General features: G+C 36.8%; 1 protein-coding gene across 1 annotated transcript; it reads right to left on the bottom strand.

Moving 5' to 3' along the window:
- Window positions 1–549: 549 nt before the first annotated feature.
- LOC132604987 (uncharacterized) lies at window positions 550–2,873 on the bottom strand. The gene is made up of 3 exons (XM_060318326.1): window positions 2,803–2,873; window positions 1,393–2,208; window positions 550–749 (listed from the first exon to the last, which is right to left on the bottom strand). Exons 1-3 carry the CDS (start codon window positions 2,848–2,850, stop codon window positions 684–686), a joined length of 930 nt encoding a protein of 309 aa, XP_060174309.1. The 5' UTR covers window positions 2,851–2,873; the 3' UTR covers window positions 550–683.
- Window positions 2,874–24,891: the final 22,018 nt, after the last annotated feature.

The following is a 24,891-nucleotide window of genomic DNA, read 5'->3' on the forward strand; positions in this document are numbered from 1 at the left end:
CAAAAGTAGAATACCAAAATGTTCATTGTACGAGAGAACTTATCGTGGTGATCCAAATTTCAAATAGTCTTTGAGAAAAAAGAAAAGAAAAGAGTGAAGCGTAAAATGGAGGAGAGTTTCAAAATACAACATTCTCTTTAGCTAGACTGTGCGAATCACTGGTCTACCCATAGTTAGCTAGATTGCTCGGAACCATATTAGGCTCTCTATAAATATGGTGCACTTGAGGAGGTATATATAGTATTCTCTTTCCCTTTTTCTCTTTTATCCTCCTCCCACAATGTAATATAAAAAGTTTAAAAATGAAATTAGACGGTCTCCAAAAAAATAAGAGACGCAATTTTCATTTCAAAAAATATCTTAATTTTCTACAAAGAGTCCTCAGACTATAAATATATGATAAGTCAACCAAAAATCTGTAATAGCACGATGATTAATAGGATACTAAAAGAAACTACAATCCCAAGTGAAGAAAATAAAGGAAGCTTGTAATTAAATAACAGCCATTAGTTCTGAACGGAAAAATAAAATAAAATACCATTAGTTCCAACAATCCAAATCAAATTAAACATAATAGTCTCCAGAAAAATGAAAGATGGCAATTTTCACTTGAAAAACAACCTTGTCACTACAAAAAGCCTTTATGAGCACTGTCGCTGATATTCTCTAATAGCACTGGATCATCATGTTGATAATTTGTTAAAACAATTTGCTATTCCTGGAAACTGGACACTTGTTGTCGGTGCTACCTGCATATGTAGCTTTAAGGTTAAATTTATAGGAGATTACGAGTGTGTTCAATATGAGCTCAATACACCGTTGATTACCAAGCATTAATTCAGTATTGAGCTGTAAAAAAAAACATCTTTTATGGAAATTACTTTTCACCAAAAGGAGGAAAATGACTTCTTTCACTTTTAGGCGAAAGTTAATTTATCAAATTTGCTAAGGGCTAGTTTGGCTCAGAACAAGGATACTAACTATTATAATCCCAGCAAAACACTGGAAAATGAGATTTAATCCCGCGTTCTATATGAATATATAGTACAAAAAATTTAACTTAAAATTTATACTCATTTTAGCTAATACCAATAACTAAACACAAATAAAGGTAACACCAAATTTCATAGAGGGATTAATATTCTAATCTTGATAACCAAACAGTCTCTAAGATTATTATCAATCAATGAAACTGTTTTTCAGTTAATAATTTTAATCCTACAATCAAACATCAGATAATATTAATTTTTTTGGACAATTTTATTTTTCAAAATAGTATATGTCAGTTTTTGAAAAATATGTTTTGGAAAAGCAACTTCCATCATATCAAACTAATATTCATATATATATAGTAGCCTTGCGAGATAAGTAAAGTTAGATAGAAGCACTAACCTGATCATTAGAGTAAATTTGATTAAATTCACTGCCATGTTCATTAGGTAGGTTAGCACTTGGAGGTACAAGATTCTGGAAGAGATAACCCATATTATTGAAATCGAAATACGCATCACAATTTTCCCTCTCATTTGAATCACTTCCTTCAATATCACTTGCATGTGATGCCGCGATAATATTGTTTGAATTAGACATGTTTGCTTCACCAATATATTGCTGGAAATTAGCATTTACTGCCCCTAATTCATTAATTGTTGCATTTCGAATGCTTGTACCGGACATTGTTGTACTACCTGAATATGTTGCTACATGGGCCACATTGAGATCCAAGTTGTAGTCATTTTGAGTATGATGATCCTCAATGTTAAACGCCAACCCAAATCTATAATTAATGCTCCCAATAATTGGGTCTTGTAGTCCTTGTGAACCCGACATTCCAAATAATGATCCATGCTGTTGTTGTGGCTCACCACTAGCATTGTTTTGGGCCAACAAAAATGGGTTGTCAATGTTGAGGTGGGGCGGTTGAATCTGAAGTTGTGGGCGATAGAGCTGTTGCTGAGTTGAACTATCTCCTCTAGCAAAAATACTGTTGGTATTGATTGTGGGAAATGAAAACTCTGGGCCTTTTTGGGTTTGATCTGGGTTATGTTGATGTTGTTTCCTATTTGGAACATTTGTTTGAAGACGAGGCATTGTCCCAAATCTTCTAAAGCTACGTCTTTGTGGAGAACCACTTGAGGATCCTTGACCTGATGGCTTATGAATAGATTTTCGGTCTTTTGGAGCTCTCCAATTGTTGCTACGATATTTCTGAGATGTGTTAGACAAAAAGGAAAGGAGAGTTGGACCATGGATATATTTATCATCTGAACTTGTTGATATTTAGGTGTGTTTGAAACACCGAAAGTCATTTTTAATAGAAAATATTTTTGGTGTTTGTAATTGGTAAATGATAAAAAATCTTTTGTAACAATATGAATAAATAATAATATTATTTAATTGAAAAGTCACTACAAAAAATAGAAATTAGCAACAAATTACTTTTGTCACTAAGCATGCAACAAAAGTCTATCGCTAATTAATCCTCTTTAATTGGTGAGTGTTTTGAAAAAACTTTTGAGTATTATAGATGGCTAATAATGTCCAAAAATTTACTAGCAGAAGTGGTATAAAATTAATTTTTTGTTCTGATAAATGATTGTTTTATATAACGTTAAAATTAAGATAGTAGAAAAATGACTTCTCTTACAAGTATTTGGTGAAAAATCGTTCAAGCAAAACTTATTCTAGTAACAAAATACAAGAAAAACTTTATAAAAAATATTTTTATGCAAAATATCTGTCTCCAAATCAAACACACACATATTATACATAATTACCACATAAAAGTTTCTAAGTATGTACCTGAAGATGGCTTGCAACTTGCATCCTGGTAAGACCAGACACATTCATCACCTCAAGAATCTCTTGCGGGTAACATCATACATGTTCCATAAGAATGTAACAATAATTTAATAACTACAATATTCCTAGATCAAGTCGAGGTACATGTGCCTTAAATCCAAACAAGTTGACGTTAGCCATAAGTATGAATTCTCATTGTTCCTATCGCTCTATATAAATGAATGTAGAGAAGATTAAATAAATGTGAAAGTAAACTTACTTCCTTCACCAAGTTGCTGCACCGCATCCATGAATCTGGCATGAAGATCCAAAGTCCATTCTGTGCACACCTTTCGCCTAATGGTCTTATTAATAGCATTGTCATGGCTCTCTCCATCATTAATCTGTTTTGCGCTTTTTCTACCTCTCTTTATCCTCAGCTTGTATTTCTCACTCGATGTGATGTTGTTTTCAGCCTCTTGAAAATTTATATGATCTTCATTTTCTTCTAATCTTTCCCTCGCTTTCTCCCTTTTTATTTTTTTCCTCATTGCAAATTGCCATAAGTATTCCACAATTTCCTTGTCAAGTGGCTTTTTTAAGTACATGTAAGCTCCATCTTCCAAAGCCTTCTTCTCTAAGGATTCATTGTGTTCATCACATATAATTGCATAATTATTTTGAGAAGCTAGCGTTAGGATTGATATATATATTGTAGAGTTAATTTCACATATTTTTACTGAACTTTATCCATGATAAATATTATTGATACAAGATAATTGTTTCTCATATCACTACAAAAATAAAAGGATTAGCCACTGCTAACTTCTAATGCTTACAAAATAAATCTGTCACTAATCCTATTCAGCTATAGATGTTTAAAAATTATGTTAGCTACAGGCTGTTTTGTGATGAATTACATAGATAGTACTTCTTTTTGTAATATATTCATTAAAACAACTGACTTTACCCACTAAAACAATGAAGTCATTAAAGATATTCATGCCATATCATAAATATTATGTGACTAGTTAGATTCACGATGAATCCATTTAGCTACAGACTATTTTGCGGTAGATTATTGATGAATTTGTACTTAATTTTCTTAATAGTGTATTATATAAATTAAAAATTTTACCCACTATAGCAGCAGTTGTTAATGATCAAATCGTACTAGAATAAACACCTACCGAGTGAAACAATATCCAAGGCTACAGCTTGAGGCAAAAGTTGAAAATAAAGTAAATCAGGCGAATGGGCATTGACTATCATCACATCAATTTTTTCCTTTTCTTTGGAGAGTATTTTCATGGCTGTGGAAGCAATATCAATCGTCGTAACTGTATCAATGCACTTGAAAGTCAGTGAAGAATAAAAAATAAAAACAATATACACAAAATTATTATGAGGGTTTGTTATTTAACATATACAATTTCAATTATAAATTTTCATGTTATATTTCTAGATTTAGTTTATTCAATTGCACATATTAATCGACTTATAATTTGTAATTGATTTGTACAATCTTAGACAGGTAGGTTCCCATAAAAAGCTATATATTATTAGAAACAAATTGGATTATATGGAATAGAAAAAATCATATAGGAATATATTTGTGAAATAATAATACTGCTCACCCTCTATGGGTGTCATGACCTCATATATATATAGGAATAATATTTACATATTACATAAATACCCCTAGGTATCCTCTATTACACCCCCTCAAACTGTGCAGGGGAAACCACGCGCAGGTTGGACCGTAAATATTCAAAACGCTGACTGGATAAGTTCTTTGTGAAGATATCAGCCAACTGGTGCTGAGTTGGTACATAGCGAACCACCAGATCACCATGAGCAACACGCTCTCGTACAAAATGATAATCAGTATTGCCAACCTCACGATGATGAACGTCCAATATAGAAATAGGAGGCTGCAGAATGGAACCATCAATCATGCCAAGCAGACCATGAGCAATAAGAAACGATTCAAATTGTGTACGCCATGGTAAATAATCCTCAACAACAGTGAGAATAGTAGTAACAAAATTCTTGACATTAAATTTCGATGGCTCGAGACTAGCAGCGAGAGAGGCAAGGGACGGTCCATGATGATGAAAAGCAGAGGTTCCGCCAAAACCAGAAGACGGGAGTGGCTGGGAGACGAGAACGGGCTGGCCAGCAAACGTCGAACCGCCATAAGAATGACCACGGTCAAACTGGCTGGTCTGGAAGAGAGGAGAAGGAGCCACAGACCGTGTTGGAGTCCACGGAAGAGTTGTCGAGTATTGCTCTCCGTTACTTGGTCGCATAGGAAACGAGGAGACACGAGGGCTGCCAATTGTAAAGGGTAGCGACATGGTGGCGCCATGAACAGGCAGCGACACCGACGACAAGGGTGGTGTGGACAGGACAGACTCAGCGGTGGTTGGGACTGTCGAAGAAGAAGGGCCAGACGACGCCATGAAACTGGGCGGAAGCAGTGGACTGCTAGGGCTGCGGAAAGAAGAAGAAAAGAGAAGAAAAAAAATAACCCTAGAATAACGTGGCTCTTGATACCATGTGAAATAATAATACTGCTCACCCTCTATGGGTGCCATGACCTCATATATATATAGGAATAATATTTACATATTACATAAATACCCCTAGGTATCCTCTATTAATATTATTAAAGAATCTATTCCAATTTATTCAAATGACTTGTTGAAAATAAACACTGAATACGGATTACTATCAACACCCAGAGATAATAGGATCAAAAGTTTTGAGATAATCTTCTTTCATGAATATTCAACTAATAAGTTTAGAAGATTTAGAAAGAGGAAAGTATTTATCATAAAATTTTAATTTTTCTCATTTCATTTATCTATTATCCTAGCAATGATCTTTTAAGTATTGGTATCAATAATATAACTAATTCAATTAATTATGAAGATATTAATAGAAAGTTCAGTGAAATCCGGATGTCATTAGATGTCTCGTACATATTATTATATCACCAACAACAACATACCCATTGTAATCCCAGATGTTGGGTCTGGGAAGGATATGATGTACACAGACCTTAACTTTAACTTCGCGGGGCAGAGAGGTTGCTTCAAGAATTTTAAGTGCGACCACAAAAGTACAAACGGTTATAAGATGATAAAACTGACAAAAAAATTATAAATCTTTGTAGAATACTGAACCGCAAAGAGAATAAATATACTTTCTAGAAAAATGCATTACTTGAAAAAATAGAAGTTAATTCTCTCCAGATTTTGTGATTTTTTTCTTTAACATTTCATGGAATTAAAATTTATTTCCTACTGTTAATTAGGTATTTTGTCATTACCACAAAATTACTTATTCTATGCATGTTTACTATATGGTACATATAAAGGTAGCTAGCAAAACAATTCAAGTCAAAACGATTAGCACACCTTGAACATAAAAACATACGTTAATTATTCTCAAATTGTCTTTCCTAATTCATACAAATGCAATTTTCTTTTTGCACTTTTTCCCCTTTTGTTTTGTTTTTTGGCGTTTTGATTTTAAAAAAAAAAAAAAAAAGAGAGGAAATGATTGAATGACCATTAAAGTTGACCAAAAATAAAAGTTAACATCTGGCAAGAAGCCATTAGAGAAGATGCAAATTTATTTCTTTCAGATGAAGAAAAAAATAATAAAATTGAAATAATCTAAACTTCAAGGCACGCGTGCAAAAGGATGAAATAACAGGTGCATATTAACAAAGTTAGTAAAAACTTCTTTAAAGATACAAGTTTTTTGTTGATTACAAGGGAAAAAAGCTAGGACAGTAAAAAAAAAAATATATAGATTTTATTTATTTATTTTTCTTTTTTATGAAAATCAGGGTCTCCCCTCTTTTTTTGTCTACATCCAATAAAAGGCAAAAAAAGTCTACATCCAATAAAAGGCAAAAAAAATTATCTCAAGGTCAATAATATTGATAGCAGATTGGTTCTTATCGTGTCCTTCTCTTTCTCTTTTTTTCCCACCCGTTATCCTAATCTTGTGTTTCCACCACCCAAGATAATTTATTTTTTCTAAATTGATAGATAATATTTGTAAAAATCAAAGATTTATAAAAATTAAAAATTATTTTTGAGGGACTTTATTAATTTTCTCCTCCAACTCTATGTCACTCTAGGCCAATTGACGAAGATTTTTTTTTCTAATTGATTAAATAACTAAAATTAATATAAATCCGATAAAATTGAAACGACACAGAGATTAACATAAATTTATTGACCATCTTTTAAAAAATCAAATCATATACATCTTTATGGAGGATGATAATCTAGTATGTGACAAGCTTATAGGAAGAACCAAAAATAGAGAATTTAACTTGGATCTTTATAACCACAAAAAAATCATTAATTAACTTGTAAAACATCATAAATAAGCATAAAAACAGTGTTATGACAACAAGGAAAAGAGATCCAAGATTTACAAGATAAATGAAATCTAAAAAATGACTAATGTTAAAATAAAATTGAGATAACCCACATCATATCAATTAAATCTCATATTAAAGAAAAAATCACACATAATTTAGTTTGTATATATTTTAGCGATGGTGATTTTTTACCTTTATATGCATAAGACTTTAGCAAATCAACCATCTAAATAACAAACTCTTTATCATGATCAACGAGCATCACACGAACCTCTTTCATCATATCATGATAAGGAGTTGTCATGGGATTATCTATTCCTTCAACAGTTTGATAATTTTCTTGCGGATATGCGATAACTCTCGCTAATCTGTCTTGGCTGGGGGAAGAACATCTGATTCACCAATAGGCATAAGAACAAGGCAAGAGAAAGTTCCAATCTAAACTTCCTCCTTCGCCTTCGCTTAGTAGCACAACTCTTGCTATAGGTTAGGGAGGGCTTATTTAGCGCATAGCTAGTTGGAAAAGCTCGTCGGACATAACAAGGAGGAGATACAAAAAAATAATAAAAAATGTAGTAAAAAGGCTGAATTTGTCAGTGAAACACTTAACTCTTTTGGTAGAGTATCCTCCTCCTTTGAAGCCTATTTATAAAGTATTCTTTATCGGCTAGTATGCATGTTTAGTGTTGACCATACAATAATTTTGACTTGACCTATTTATTTATTTTTCTTTCTTGAGTCAAGACAAGGTTATGCTTTTGTCCTTTTTTTTTTTTTTTGCTTTTCCTTTTAGGGATCTAGTGCGGAGGGCAATGTTTTCTTGATAAAATCATTTTTAGTGTTTAGTTACTTAAATGTATTTTTTTAAAGTCACTTTTTTAATTATAAGAAAATGAGTTGTATCACTTATGGATCTGAGCATGTGACTCCATTTAAATTGTTTCAGCCAACACTTACATATTGTTATCAACTATTAGCATCCAAAAGCGTCAGAAAACCATTATCTCCATATCATATTCTCTAAATTGATCTATTACTAAACTTTGAAAATGATCTAGATTTTGTTTTTCTAAGATAAAATATTTTCTATATTCTCTTATATAAAAACACAGCCTTACTGATTTTGTTGTAACGTATACCTTCCTATAGATGAGACCTCAACATCTGAATTTGTAATTATTCTATTTGTTACAACCATTTATCGACTTACCAATAGGCAGTACTATTAGTAAGTTAGCAAACATTTAAATTAATTTTGCCTAATTTTTTATTAGTAAGTTATTGAACTTTTAAAATAATGTTGCCTAATCTTTTCCTCTATTTTTCATTTCTGTTACAAAATTGTATGCTTGCGAACTTCATACGTCACAATTAAATCATCATATATCTAGTTAATTCTACATATATTAATTATGCTAACCAACATCATAAAAGTGCTAGTTACTGGTGGAACTTCAAATAATTTGAAGATAATGCCAAAAATACAATTAAAAGAGCTAAACCCAAGCAGCCCGCAACATTTACTTTATAAATAGACACAAACAAATTATTAATGAGCAATTATCTTCTACGCCCTCTCATTAATCTCTATCGAAAAGACCTGGGTTTATCTATTACAATTTTGTTTAATTGTTGACCTTTTTCACTTTAGATTCTCAGTTGTCACTACTCTTTTATTCCAAAAGTAGAACAAACTTAATTGGAACTCATGCAATAAAAATTTTAAAAATAGAAGTGGACCTCCATCAAGGATACACAAACTTTTTGTTTATTTATTTATTAAGGAAGAGCAAAAGTCGTATGAAGCGAATGTAATATTTCTATTGTGCTCGTTTTATGTGTGTGTGGGCGCGCGTGTAATTGTGCATATATTTGTCACGATCCAAAATCCCATTGTGCCGTGAGGGCACCTACCCGAACTCGTAGGCGAACCCCAAATGAAAAGCAAGCCTCAAACTATGAATTTAAGTGCGGAAATTAAAGGAAAACAATCCAACCTACTGAATATGCATTAATAACTTGAATATGAACAAGTCTAAGTCAAACACCTTCCCAAGCCCCGGAAGTCATAAGTACATGAGCTACTAATCCGAAATACAAGTCTTAAATTACTACATGACACTGTCAAAATGAATAAAGACAGAAAACAAAGAGAGGAAAGAAGTCTGGTGCTATGGCACCATCATCAGCTCACCTTAGACTCCAACATATGCCTCAGCGATCAGCAGAATCTTGACCTCTACTCGTACCCGAATCCCAACCTGCACACAAAAGATGCAGCAAGTGTGAAGTGAGTATGAGAAGTGTTACGGTTCACTTTTATGCGGCTGCATAAAAGCTACTAAGAGGTTGTGGACTCTATTCAGATTTTGTATTTTTTTTAGAGTCGCCACCTAATTTATTAAGGGAAATTAGGAAAACCGAGTTTAAAAGGGTTTATCAAACAAGAGAAAAATCCTTTTAGAACTAGAGTTCGAGGTAAGGGTTCTGGTGATCCCCTAGGGAAGTTTTAAGCACCCTAGTATTAAGGATCCGTAGAACACGGTTAACCTTCAAGCTTTAATGTGTGATTAATTGTGATTAGTTGCTAAAATGTTTCTTTCTTGAAAAATTTGCCATATGAATATCATAACCCCATCTTCTTGGCAAAATATCTCTTTAAGGAAAAAGAGTTGGTTTCTTTCTTGGAAAAATGTTACAAGGGATTAAAATCACTTCATTTTCTGACCAAAACACACTTAAGATTTTCTCTTAAATAGAGTTCCTACTAACTTGGTCCTAATGTCATGATTTGGTCCTTGTAAGTTATATATATATATATATATATATACATAGGGAAAATAAATGGAGTATATCTCCCTTTTCAAAAATAGAATAGGTTTCATATAAGTATAAATGAAGAAAAGGTTTTACTTATTTTGTTTCAGCCCATTTTAAGGTCAATCATATTCTTCCAATGCCATCTCATTTCGAACCAAGATCCAAATATATCTCCTCTTATTTTATTGCCTTAAGGTCTGGGATTTTGGCCCAAAGGTTTGAAAATAACCTTAAGTTAATAAGTTTGAAAATCCATATTACACTTGCATCTTTAAAAATCTGTTTTGTCCTATTTTTCGTCCAAAATCAGCCCAAGTTTGCTAACCTCACAAATGAAAACCCAGAAATTTGTTTAACCAGATTCATAATCCAAACGGCCTAATTATTTCCAGTTTTTGAAAACAGGTTTTAAAGATCATTTGTATTCATGCATAAATACGTAGTTTCAGTTTTGATCGTTTTGCCAAAAGATTTCATAAAATATTTTTACCAATTCCATGTGATTATTAACTTGGCTTGTGTTTGATTTTATAAAAATCATTTGAAAAGCCTTTTCCTATTCTCTACTCGGAATTTCCTAAGTCCTAACCAGTGTTTTAAAAGGCGGGGGCGTAAGGCGGGGCGTTTTACGTACGCCTCGACGAGGCGTAAGCCTCGAGGCATGGAGCGTAAGCCCCATGGGTATTTAATTTTTAGTATTTCTTAAAATAATATAATTACAATAAATATTTTTAAATAGGTAAAATTACATAAAAAAAATAAAAGAAAACTGTAAATAAATTATATATATATATGTGTGTGTGTGTGTGTGTATGTATATATATGTATGTATGTATGTATGTATGTATGTATGTGTGTATGTATATGTGTGTGTGTGTGTGTGTGTGCGCGCGCGCTTGATCCTCACAAAAAAATGATCAAAGCAATCCATTATACACCGCTTATAACTTGTAATTATATATAACATAATTTTACAAGTATAAACAATACAATGAAATAAAAGCTATTATGAAATGCAAAACAATTCTAACATTTTAACTTTCAAACACGGAAAAAAACACAGTTTCTTAAAACACTATTATTATCATACTATTCATTTTATCTCCCTATAAGCAAATAATCAATAAAATTTATCAATATTACAATTAAAACATAACTTCTTCATGAACGAAAAATAAAATTATATGATAATTCTGATACATAGGACTTATGATCAATGACAAGTGAAAATGTACAATTCCGCTATGTGTTTTTTTTTTTAAAATTAAGTGATATTCACCCTCACGACGTTCTCAAATAGTAAATATCCAATACTACAACTTGTTATATGAGTTACACCCAATCTTCTATTTCTATAGATGAAAAACTATTAAGTAGCATTATTTTGTTAAACAATTATGAGGGTGAATGATTTTAATTAAGGAATTTAAAATATAATTTGTGTAAGAACTGTTAGGCGAGCCCTGGGCGTTAGGCGTGTTTCGGGCGTACGGTTGGGCGCTTAGGGCGTAAGCCTTATAGGAACTAAGCCTCGCACGATAGCCCCAAGGCGTTTTGCCACTGCCCTGCCTCGGGGCGAGTCCTAACACTGCCTTTTAAAACAATGGTCCTAACATACATGGGTTTCAATATATACTACAAGTGTTGTTTATATATACCACTATTATGCAAACGATATACACATATGTCGACAGGAAATGAAAATAGGAGAGAGTTTAGGCTGGTGGGCCTACCTAAGCCCACCAGTTGACCATTTTCTCCCATGGTTGGGCCTTCAACTATTTTTTATTATCCGGAAGAAAGAAGTTGGGCCTCTGGACCAGCAGGTTTCAACAGGAGATCAACCCAAATGGCCCACGTCGATGGTTCCATGCAAAAGGAGGAGGGGGAAAAGAAAAAAATGAGATTAGAGAGCACCTAGACTTAGTAATTCATCTAAACATAAACTAGAAAGGGATACACAAGATATAGCCACATAAGCATATATATATATACATATCAATATGGATTTTAGTCTATGTATATATGCCGGCAGTTCATTAAGGCAAAAGAGGAACAAGCCCAGGTTCTACGTTATTTAAGACAAAAAACAGTACAGGCCCAATCAAATAATACACAACCAAGAGACAAAAGCCCAAAAATAGACTACACATTTAAAATGCAAGCAGGCCCAATAGGATAAGTACGTAGGAAGGCCAGGCCAAACAAAAACCTTGTCACGGGATATACAAGACAAAATTCACCCGTTAAACTTAAGGGTATACAAGGTGTACCCCTTATATACACCAGAGTGTATACAGATCATATATACCTGTCACGACCTTAATTATCGATTGTGCGGGCACCTACCTTATTATCACTAGTAGGCAAACCCTTAACCGTTAACCCATTAATCATTAGCCAATTTTAACTTCTTTAATCATTTATGCTTAAACAATCAATGATCATGTGAATGAATAAATAAATAAATAAATAAATAAAACAATTCATAATTAATAGATAATACAAGTGCGGAAGTCTTAACTATTACACCCCCAAGATTTGAAAGTCATCGTACAAGGACTCTAACTAACAATGTCTAAAGAATGAAGTATATCTCAAATATAATAACAAAGAATGTCTAGAATAAAAATAGACATCTGAAAAGAGAGATCTTCAGTTGGCATGGCATGGATAGAAGCTCTCCCTCGAATCTGATCGAGCAAACTAGCTTCAAGCTAGAGATGTAATCTGGATGAAATCTGCGAAACACAATCTGCACTCAAAAAGGGTGCAGCAAGGTAGTATCAGTACAAACACTATGTACTGGTAAGCATCATAGGCCGACTAAGATTAGTTCACGTATATAAGCATACAATCAACAAGATAAACAGATAGACACTTAATACTCAAATCCAAGTCACAGAATATCCCATAATAGAGTCACAACCTAAGATGAAGCTCCTAAACCACAAGTCTATCAAATTTCAATAACCTCACCTGATAATCACAAGTCCAAGTTCCTTCCCTAGGTATAGTGACTAATCCACAATTTAACTCAGTCAATGATTATATCAATACCACAGCAGCCGTTTCAGCAAACACACCAACATCAGAAACAACAAGACATATAATAATGCAGAATAAAATGTAATGATGTGCAATGCAAAATATGATGATGTACAATGCAATGTAATGCGATGCTCTGACCAAAATACACACTATACACACATGCAACTGATGTCATAGCTCAGTAGTCATGACCTGCAAGGGACCCATGGTGTCCATGTACCACTCGTTTCGGAATACTCCTCGGACCCGAGCACAAACCTCCGCTCCGGAACGAACCTCAGACGCGGGACATATCACTGTACCTCTCGTTTCCGAAACTATCCTCAGACCACGAGCCCATAATCTAGGTCACATGTGTGCCTTTTCATACATATATATACACCACTCGTTTTCGGAACGAACCTCAGACCACGAGCTCATAACTAGCCTCAAATAGCATCACACGTTCAACAAGAAGATTATATTAACTTCTTCACTAATTACACATCACAATGTATGTCTCAATGTATTTCAGTTCATTAGCATGTATGGACTATGAACAATTTGCAATATCAACGTCAAACGCAAGACATCATGCCACAAGTCTTTCATGAATCCTTACCGAACCATTTCCGTCATGCATGAGTGTACGAATGCATAAATGAGTGTAAACATGGTAAATCAATACAAACCCAAACAGTGAAGGTACAAGTAACAAAGCTACAAGTCATATCAAGACTTGGATCAACTCGACCATGAAATGAATCATACAAACCGTCTTAACCAACATAGGAGTCTATGTTCCTCTTTACTTCCTTATATAGCAAGTACGCCTCACACTAAGTCTTGTATCACCAAGAAGCTCCACTATTGTATAGATTATCATCAACAGTAAATCACACATCAAGTTTTCATCTACGTATTTTCATAACTATATAAATCACAATTCAGGTCTACACCCAGTATTCCTTCCTTTCTACGATGATATGTGTCACAATAAAAGAGAATTGAGTACAATACGACAATTCATGTAATAAGTCTAATCACAATAACGGGGTAACGAGCCACCATCAACAACAATCAGCCTAATAGAAATCCATCCCGAATCGCCACAGTATGAATACAATTACACCTCATATTTTAGTACATAAAGTAATGGCGACGAACCCACAAAATCAGAAGTCATACCAACCTAGCTAATATCCAACCAAAACACCATGTCCGAAGACCTAATAATGCTTTCTCCTATCAATTCTACACAATACATACGTTTCGCTAATCAAATTCTAACTAAAGTAAGCCATAACCTACCTCGAATGCAGAACAGGAGCCACGAACTACTCCACACGAGTCTTCTATTTCCGAAGCGCCTCATAACGATCAAAGTCTAACAATATGATGGTAAGTAAGCAACAATCCATGTATTTTAAACAAGAACAACAATTTGGGGAAGAAGACCCACTTACTTCTACCCCTTTTTTAATGGATGAAACCATCATTTAATGGTGAATTTATCATAACTTCTATCTCTACAATCATTAACCTTGAATTCATGGGTTTCTAATCAATTTACCCTTTCAAACAGATTTTAGGACAAACTTTCCATGTTTATTAGAACCCTAAGTCTCAACATGCAATTCCAACCATAAGAAATCAAATTCTCCTCCTAGAAAGTGATAATCTATACTACTAGATGATTAATCAACAACAAAATCAACAACCGACCAATTATTTAAGGGTTTACTAATTCTAGGGTTCTAGGATTTTCACCCACCATTGATGGACCTCTTAAAATAATCATGGAGCTTGAAGAAGAAAGGAAAAGGAAAAAAATAAGGATGGGAACTTACCCTCCAAGATGCTTTCACCAAAGAATGGAATGAGTTTTGCCTCTTTCTCTCTTAAAAACTGACTTTGGGGTCTTGGGGTTAAGGGTTCGAATTGGGGTATAAAATATAGACATTCTGGCCGCGTTGGCCTCTGTGGCGGTCTGCAGAACGCTGCAGCGGCCCCGCTATAGCAGCCTCTTGGTCGCTATAGCGGACCTGCCAGAACAATCCGTACTAAAACGGGCATAAGTCCCTCATACAGAGGCCAGACGCGTCGATTCTTTTTCCGATAGCTTCGTAATTGCGATACGGATCTAATGGTTCATACCTCACTCAAAACAAAGGTCGGATGATCAATCTGGAGCCATTTCTATCCCAGGCCTCCGACGAAAACACCGAATACGAGCGCGACAAAACCCAAACCCTTCTGAAACTCTTCAGAACCTCACCAAGACTTGTGGACAAGTTCAAAATCATCATATTAACATGTTGGAACTTCTAAAACATTGATACGAGGTCGTCCTAACCCGGCGTTGACCGTGATCATCTCTAACTTGTCAACTTAACTAGTTGCTCCATCAATAACTCAATTACACTCGAACCTTGCGAAAACCACCCAATGACTTCTTTAAGTCATAGATCATATTAACGGGACTTGGGGAAGGGTCAACAAGGTTAAATGAGTCAAAACACTATAACTGTCACGACCCGACTAGGGGCCGTGACGAGTACCCGGGGCTAACCATCGAGCACCACTCATTCCGTTACTCATCATAATCATTATGCACTTCTTTACTATTCATATGCTCATAATCATAAGACAACCATTTTTCATTTGAAAATATAATTACTTTTATATACATAAGCCTTTCGGCTATCAAAATTATAATACATATACAATAGTAACATTGTGAGACCATACTACCTACACATGCGTATCTACGAGCCTATACTAGAGTACTAGACATATGGATGGGACAAGACCCTGTCATGCCCAAAATACATATACACATACATATACGCAAAAGAACAAACCAAATAGCACCTTCAGAATAATGGAGTGCTCTCAAGTCAGCTAACAGCTCCTACGAGTCTGGGTCACCTCCCTGTCTACCTGTAGGCATGAACACAGCGTCCAAAGAAAACAGACGTCAGTACGAACATTGTACTGAGTATGTAAGACATGAATGAAATGAACATAATAGAAGAATCATAAGCCATAGGAGGAAGATATAACCTGTGTGAGTTTTATGGGTGAATACATTTCATTCATATATCATATTTTTATATAATCATAGTACATGTATCATCATAGCGCATATATCATCGCATCATAATCATCATCGTTATCCCGCGTCTGGGTAACCATCATATGCCGCCCACTAGTGGTGATCATGCCCGGCCCTCTAGGCTCAGTGTAAACATAGCAGCCCGCTTTAGCGGTGACATGCCCGGCCATTAGGCACGGTGAACTCGTATGCAACCCGCCTTCACGGTGACATGCCCGGCCAACTAGGCGCGGTGGAATCGTATCGTCATATGATCAATCATAAACTTAACATTTTCATACATTGCATAGGTATATCATAAACTTGCATTATGGTACATCTTATAGACCTATCATGACTTAGCATCATTATACATTTATCATCGAAACATACATTAGAACTTGAAGGTAACTATGGCTATGTCGGGGTGACATAAGGTCGTGAACCCACGATTATATTATGGAGTAATCATCAACATCATATCTCACCTTGAAGGAACTAACATTTTAAGGTGAGTGTACACAAGGTAAAACATCAATAGAATCATATCTAGAATCATTCGCTTCATGGACATCTTACTTTACTCTAGGATTCTCTATACTTAAACTCATTATCGTCATTATCTTGTACGTCGTATCTCTTCTCTCTATCTCATACATATATAGCTCATTACAGTCATGGACTCATAGTTCCTCTATTTAGGTAGATTATGGAAAATTTAGAAGATTCATGTCATAGGAGTCATGCCTTAGAAAGAAGGGACTAGCCTTACATACCTCTTTCGTTTAACAGTTTTATCGCTTGATCGTTCTCCTTCGATGCTCACGTCTCTACCTTCAAGAGGATTCACATCAACATTAGTTAATCGATTATATGAATGGGTTACTATTGCTAGAGAAAATTGGGCAGAATTTCCTTTGTTTCTACTACTTTCTCCATATCATATATTAACCCCCAAACATCCATAACAACATTCACAATATAATAGGCAACAATCATCATTCATCTACATTATCCGCATTTCACAATTTCACTTCAATTTCTCCATAATAGTGGTTATAATTCATCATCGCGTTTTCTCACATATAATACTTACCCCATGTTCTAAATGTCATTTATAGCGTACTCACAATCACAACATATCAATATTCATAATTCACCCCAAACTATTACTCAACAATGATACTATTCCCACATTCATGACCCATTTTCTACATCCTTCTACAATCCAAGTGTTTTAACTTTCCAATACCTTAAACAACATGAAATGATCATAAAACTCACCTTAGATGATGGAAGAATAAGCCTTGAGTGGAAATTCTCTTCTTGCACCAAAACCCTAGCTCACTTCCCTTGGGATTTCTTGGCTTAGATGAACTTTGGTATGTTGCATACACTTGATTTTGTGGGTCTGATGAAGTTGATCATAGATTTCTCTTGGGTTCTTGTGGGTGGAGAGTGGAGAATATTCTAGAGTGTTCTTGAGGTGTGGAGAGTGGAAATGAAATGAATTAAATGAGAGAGAGGGTCCTTATATCAACTTAAAAATCTGTCCCGACCTGAACATACGGACCAACATACGGTCCGTATATTTTATACTGACCGTATGTCTGGTCCAGTGAAGACTCTCATTCTAGGCAGAACATACGGCTGGACATACGGTCCGTATGTTTTATACGGCCAGTATGTTTGGCCGTATAATGCCCAGCTTTCCGAAGTTTGTTCTCCTTGACTCGTTTGATCTCCAATCCTTATGGAACCTTCTTGACACTTATTTAATACTTCATTAACAATATAAAAATCCCAACAACTCATCCTCAAGGCCTTACCAAAAAGCCCTTAACATAATAATTTACAAAACCTTTCCTAAACCCCACTTATACTTCACTTGTCCTTATCAATCATCATTTCATCAATTCATATAACTTCAAAATCTTAACGTATGCATTCTAAGACCACTAAATATCCGTCTTATAGTCTTAAGAACTTCCTGTTACCCTTAAGCTCGCATTGGTTCAATTCACTACACGACAACATGAAATTTCCAAGGTGTAACAATAACGACTAAACGGGTTGTTACATCAGATACCAATTTAACCTTGTTGACCCTTCCCCAAGTCCCGTTAGTGTTTTGACCCATTTAATCTTGTTGACACTTACCACAAAGAATCTCCACTAAAAGTCTCCAAGAACAGATTCCAAGAGCTCTAATTTTGAAATGGAAATAAATGAGGGACTAAAGGCTTTTAACACTTCAGTAACTATACTCACTGCCCATCAGCCGCTTTGGCGACACTGGGACCCCCTCAGAGGAGCAGCTCCAGCGGTCCCTTGACCATTTCAGCGGTCAAGGCCAAATGGCTTGGACTGCTCCAGCGGTACCGCTGCCATGGTGCTGGTGCCGCCAAAGCGGGCACCAGACACCAGAAAATCCACCCAATTTCACGATTCTATCCTATGTTCCGACTAATTTCCAAGGCCATTTGCTTACATACCTCACACATAGACACACATAAAAACACGCTACGAACGCGCTCGTGGCCTCGGAATTCCCAACGGAGGTCTCGTTGACCGAGTCATCCCCCGATACCTTAATTTAAATTTCCTAATTGAAGTCCCAAAATGCATCTGAGTGCATTGGGAACCGAAACAGATATTCGTACAAGTTCTAAACGACCATTCGAACCTCTCGAATCTATAAATTTTTTAAAAAGGTCCGTTTGACCAAAAGTCAACTTTGGGTCAATTTTTTTTTCACTTTAAGCCTATATTTCACAAAAGTTACCCCTAATCCGGTCTAGACACCTCGGGAAGCGTACAAACTATTCCCTCCGATCAAAAGTGAAATAACCAAGCTCGAAAAAAGGATAAAAATGCCGGAAAGACTATAACGACCAAATTGGTCGTTACATCAGATACCAATTGAACCATCCTTCATCCTCGAGCAAATAAGAGAAAAGAAGCGGGAAATACCTAAATCAGTGAACAACTGGGGATATCAGCTATGCATGTCGGACTCGGTCTCCCAAGTAGCCTCCTCAACAGGACGGTGCTTCCATTGCACCTTCACAGAAGCAATCTCTTTCGACCTCAACTTTCGAACCTGCCTATCCAAGATCGCGATAGGCTCCTCCTCATAAGTTAAATTCTCATCAAGTAATACAGAATCCTAACGAAAAATGTAAGTACCGTCGGCGTGGTACTTCTTCGGCATCGAAATATGAAAAATTGGATGAACTCCCGCCAAGCCTGGCGGCAATGCCAACTCATAAGCTACATCACCCACACGAGCAACAATCTCAAATTGACCAATATACCTGGGGCTCAACTTGCCCCTCTTACCAAACCTCATAACACCTTTTATGGGTGAAACCTTCAATAGAACCTGGTCACCAACGGCAAACTCTAAATCCCAGACCTTTCGGTCCGCATACATTTTTTGCCGACTCTGAGCTGCCAAAAGCTTGGCCTGAATAACTCTCACTTTATCAAGGGACTCTCTCAACAGATCCATACTCCAAGGTTGAGCCTCAAACCCATCAAACCAGCCAACCAGAGATCTACATCTCCTACCATACAAAGCCTCAAAAGGCGATATGCCAATACTCGAATGATAACTTTTATTGTACGCAAACTCAACCAATGGTAAGTGGTAATCCCAATGACAACCAAAATCAATAACACACGCTCTCAACATGTCCCCGAGCACCTGAATGGTCCACTCGGACTGGCTATCGGCCTAGGGATGAAAAACTATACTGAGATCCAATCGGGTACCCAACCCCTCATGAAACGCCCCCCAGAATCGGGAAGTGAGGATAGTACCCCGATCAGATACAATAGAAATAGGAACCCCATGCAAACTCACCAATATCCCGAATGTACATCTTGGATAACTTCTCCGCGGTATAGGACACCTGAATTGGAATAAAGTAAGCGGACTTAGTCAACCGATCAACTGTCACCCAAATAGAGTCAAACTTGCCCAGGTTCTTTGGAAGACCCACAACAAAATTCATGGTAATCCTCTCCCACTTCCACTCAGGAATAGACATCCTCTGAAACACACCACTGGGTCGCTGGTGCTCATACTTTACCTGCTGACAATTACCACACTTAGCCATGACATCAAGTATATCTCTCTTCATTCGATGCCACCAACAGTGCTGTCTCAAATCACGGTACATCTTAGTCGCCCCAGATGAATGGAATAGCGAGAGCTATGAGCATCAAACAAGATCAACTGAATCAAATCATCAACACAAGGGACACACCTGCGTCCCTTAATCCTCACAATGTCCTCAGAATCAATCACGGCCTCCTTGGCCTCTCCTCTCAAAGCTCTATCTCGAGTCTTGCTCAACTGAGCATCCTCAACTGATGAGTTCTAATCCGATCCAATAAATATGACATCGCCTCTACACAAGCCAAAATCCTGCTCGGGGCAGAAATATCAAGGCAAACGAAACTGTTGGCGAGTTTGAACCTCCATGGTCGACGGACGCTCAGAAAAATCAATCAAGCTAAACTCCTCATACTCACTGCCTTACGAATCAAGGCATTAGCCACCACATTGACTTTCCCGGGGTGGTACAGAATAGAGATGTCATAGTCCTTTAAGATCTCTCTGGTAAAAACATGTTGAAGACTACGGTGATCAGTGCAAACCTCACAACGGACACCGTACAAATAATGCCTCCAAATCTTTAAAGCGAAGACCACGGCCAACAAATCCAAATCATGAGTAGGGTAATTCTTCTCATGAATCTTCAACCGACGGGAAGCATAAGCTATCACTCAACCCTTCTGCATCAACACAACACCCAAACCCACATGGGAGGCATGACAATAGCCCCTAAAATCCTTACCCTCCACGGGTAATGCTAAGATCGGGGCTATCGTTAAAAGAAGCTTCAGCTTTTGAAAGCTCTCCTCACAATCATCTGACCACTGGAAGGGAACCTCCTTCCGAGTCAATCTGGTCAAAGATGAAGCAATAGCAGCAAAACCTTTCACGAAGCGACGATAATAGCTGACCAAACCTACAAAACTACGAATCTCAGTAATAGTAGTGGGCCTCGCCCAACCCCTCACAGCCTCAATCTTCTGTGGGTCAACCATTATCCCATCCTTAGACACAACATTGCCCAAGAATGCTACAGACTCCAACTAGAACTCACACTTAAAAAACTTGGCCAACAGACTATGCTTCTTCAACAACCCAAGAATAGAACGAAGATGAATCTCATGCTCCTCTCTACTCTTGGAATAGAACAAGATATCATCAATGAACACAATCGCAAAGGAATCAAAGAATGGCCTAAAGCTTCCATTCTTCAAAGTCATAAATGTAGCCGGGGCATTGGTAAGCCCAAAAGATATCACCAGATACTCATAGTGTACATGTCTCGTCCGAAAGGCTGTCTTCGAAATATCCTCTGCCTTGATCTTCAACTGGTGGTAGCCATACCGAAGTCTCACATACCGAAGTCATCACCAAACTTACACCTATTCTCACATACCGAAGTCTAATACTCTACCATTGCTGAATCGTCGACCCACCATTGGTCCACCAGTGTCACGTACACCATCATAAATCCCTGACGAAGCTGAAGTCAAACCGGTTATACCATTAAGCAACCCACTATTGTTAAGCCATAATTGCACTTTGACACTTTCGAGCAACCCAACGCTGAAACATGGAGACCTTGTAACCCTCTGAACTATCTTTCCATTTCTCACGAACTTTCAGAATAAACGAGTCTATTCGCGACTCCTCACAATAACCAAGTCTAATTGCGACTCTACACAATCGAAACCTCAAGCCGTAATTAGTGACTGAACTGGATCACGAGTCCGAATCAGGATAACACATCCCGTACCATACCTCGACACGTCATAGATCAACCTTTCGCATAAGAATTTAAGGACAAGTTTGCACCCTCCGTGGGTGATTAAGATAAGAAAGTTCAGATATCAATTGGAATCGACTAGATACCAATTCGAATGAAGTCACACGAGAGAATGAAAGAATTTGAAGTTTCCTAAATGTCTTATAGCCTTTCGCAGATAAGTACGGAGCTCATCGTACCGATCTACAAGACTCAACTAGACACGCTCATGTATTATAGACCGGGTAACCTAGGGCTCTGATAACAACTTGTCACGACCCAATTTCACTAAGTCATACGGGTACCTACCTTTCCCACTTCGGTAGGCGAACCCTTAACTCAACATTCACAAATAATAGAAAATAGCGGAAGAAGTAAAATAGCGAAAGTCTCACAATTATAATATAAATAAGAAAATGCAGAAGTAAATGAAATCCGCCCCAGCATCTGGTCCGGTCATACAAGTGCATCTAACTAAAATCTACAAGTCTGGAATATCAATAATACATCAAGTGCGAATATGTCTCGGAATAGGAAATAAGACATAAATAAAATAGAATCTTCAAGGCAGCGGACGTCTCGTGCTCACCCTGGAGACTCTAAGAAAATCTCGGAGCGACTTTCAGCCAAGAGAAATTGGAGTAGATCCAACCTGGAATTCTATATTCATAAAAGAATACAGCAAGTGCAGGTCAGTACAAAATCACAGTACTGGTAGGTATCATCGGCTGACTAAGTATAGATCACATAATTCAAATAATAAAGCTAGATAGCCAGATAAACCAACAAGTATAAATCAAACATAATCGAAGCCAAGTATGAGCCATCGCCTAAATAGAGCATCTAATCCCAAATTTGCCAAGTCTCAATATATCAAGTCTGAATCCAACATCACAGGTACACACCAAAACATCTCAATGTAAGCCATGATGAAATGCAATGCAATAGTGTATGGATGCAATGTAATGCTATGAAAATGTTGTGTACACATGTACTCCGAACGGAAATATCGACATCTTATTAGCATCACCCAAGGTGACTCGCAAAGTCTAAGGGCCACTCATCCCGGATCTTTGCCGAACAGAAAGATGGGACCCCAAATCTTTGCCCAAGGGGGTTCTCACCGGCACCACCCTGGTGGACCTGCAGAGTCTATGCCCCCACTCAATCCACGATTTCGGGACTAACATCGGATATCAGACTCTCATGTCACTCTCATTTAAAAACTGAGCCCAGCTCATCATAGTGTTTCATTAAGTACCAACAAAGTATCAACAGTGTATCATGAGAATGAGAGTGCGTGCAATGCATGTATCAACATCAATAATCAGATCAATATCACAAGTACCAACATGGGTATGCCAACTACATATCAATGTCACAAGTACCAACATGGGTAAGACAACAATATATCAGTGTCACAAGTACCAACATGGGTACGCTAACAATATTATGAAAGACTACACAAGTCATATAGAACTATATCCTCGTATCAATATCAACCCTTAAGATACTACAATATCACAACCAAGATGGGACAACAGATTCCAATATCTACTAACAACACGTGGCATCAAGCCAACATAATAGAATAATCAAGTCATAACACAACGGGGTGGCTAGCCCTAATCACGCAACAGGGCCCAACCTAAGACAATATCCAACCCAACTTCATACCCGAAGGTATACATGCTTTCTCCGACAATATCATCTAAATATATGCTTCGCTACACGAAGTCTCACCAAGGGTAAGTCATAACCTACCTGGATGGCCGAACAACAAACACCAACAAATCACTATTTCGCCTTCACCTTCCGCTGAGCCTCAAGATCAATAAAGTCTAGGCACATTCGAAATCTAGATTAGAAATCCTGAAGAAAGATACTAATATTGACATCATTCAATTTAGGTCAAATCCAACACTAGAAATTGCGGAAACGGGGCCCACAAGGCCAAAATGGGAAATTCGAAAGCAAAATATCAAATTAAGCACTAGGTGATCATAACACAACCACTAATTACTGATTTGACTCAAGGATAGACCTAATTTGAAATTCAAGTGAAACCCCCAATTTTGTTTATAAACCTCTTTGATTCAAGAATTCAACTCCAATAATGGAAGATATATGATTAATCACCTTAGATTCATCAAAATCTAGCATAAACCCCATCAATTTCACCATTAATAGGCCTAGATAGAACATTTATCAAAACTCACTTTAAATCTTCCATAACTAAAGAATTGATAAGGGAAGGAGGAATCTATGATGATTAGGATTAATGGAATAGTAAAATGATTAGGGGAACTTACCACCAAGAATCTCCACTAAAATTCTCCAAGAACAGATCCTAGGAGCTCTAATTTCTAAATGGAAACAAAAGAGGGACTAAAGGCTTTTAGCACTTCATTAACTATACTCACTGCCCATCACCCACTTTGGCGACACTGGGACCCCCCCCCCAAGCGGAGCCTCTCCAGCGGTCCCTTGACTGCTTCAGCGATCAAGCCCAAATGGCTTGGACCGCTCCAGCGACAGGGTGACCGCTCCATCGGTACCGCTGCTGCGGTGCTGGTGCCGCCAAAGCGGGCACCATACACCAGAAAATCCACCCAATTTCACAATTCAATCTGATTTTTCGACTAATTCCCGAGGCTATTTTCTCACATACCACACATAGACACATATAAAAATACTCTACGAACGCGCTTGTGGCCTCGGAATTCCCAATGGAGGTCTCGTTGACCGAGTCAACCCATGATACCTTAGGTCCAATTTCCCAACCCAAGTCCCAAAATGCATTCGAGTGCATTGGGAACCGAATCAGATATACACACAAGTTCCAAATGACCATCTGTACCTCT

This window comes from Lycium barbarum, chromosome 8 (assembly GCF_019175385.1).
Source record: "Lycium barbarum isolate Lr01 chromosome 8, ASM1917538v2, whole genome shotgun sequence".
Taxonomy (NCBI): Eukaryota; Viridiplantae; Streptophyta; class Magnoliopsida; order Solanales; family Solanaceae; genus Lycium; species Lycium barbarum.

What these genes read in the sequence shown, in the direction of transcription:
- LOC132604987 (XM_060318326.1), bottom strand. Translation starts at nt 2,850, where the DNA reads ATGAATGTGTCTGGTCTTACCAGGATGCAAGTTGCAAGCCATCTTCAG. An exon ending in AAGTTGCAAGCCATCTTCAG is followed by an intron (nt 2,209 to 2,802) that starts GTACATACTTAG and finishes AACACATCTCAG; the next exon opens with AAATATCGTAGCAACAATTG. An exon ending in AAATTTACTCTAATGATCAG is followed by an intron (nt 750 to 1,392) that starts GTTAGTGCTTCT and finishes CTACATATGCAG; the next exon opens with GTAGCACCGACAACAAGTGT.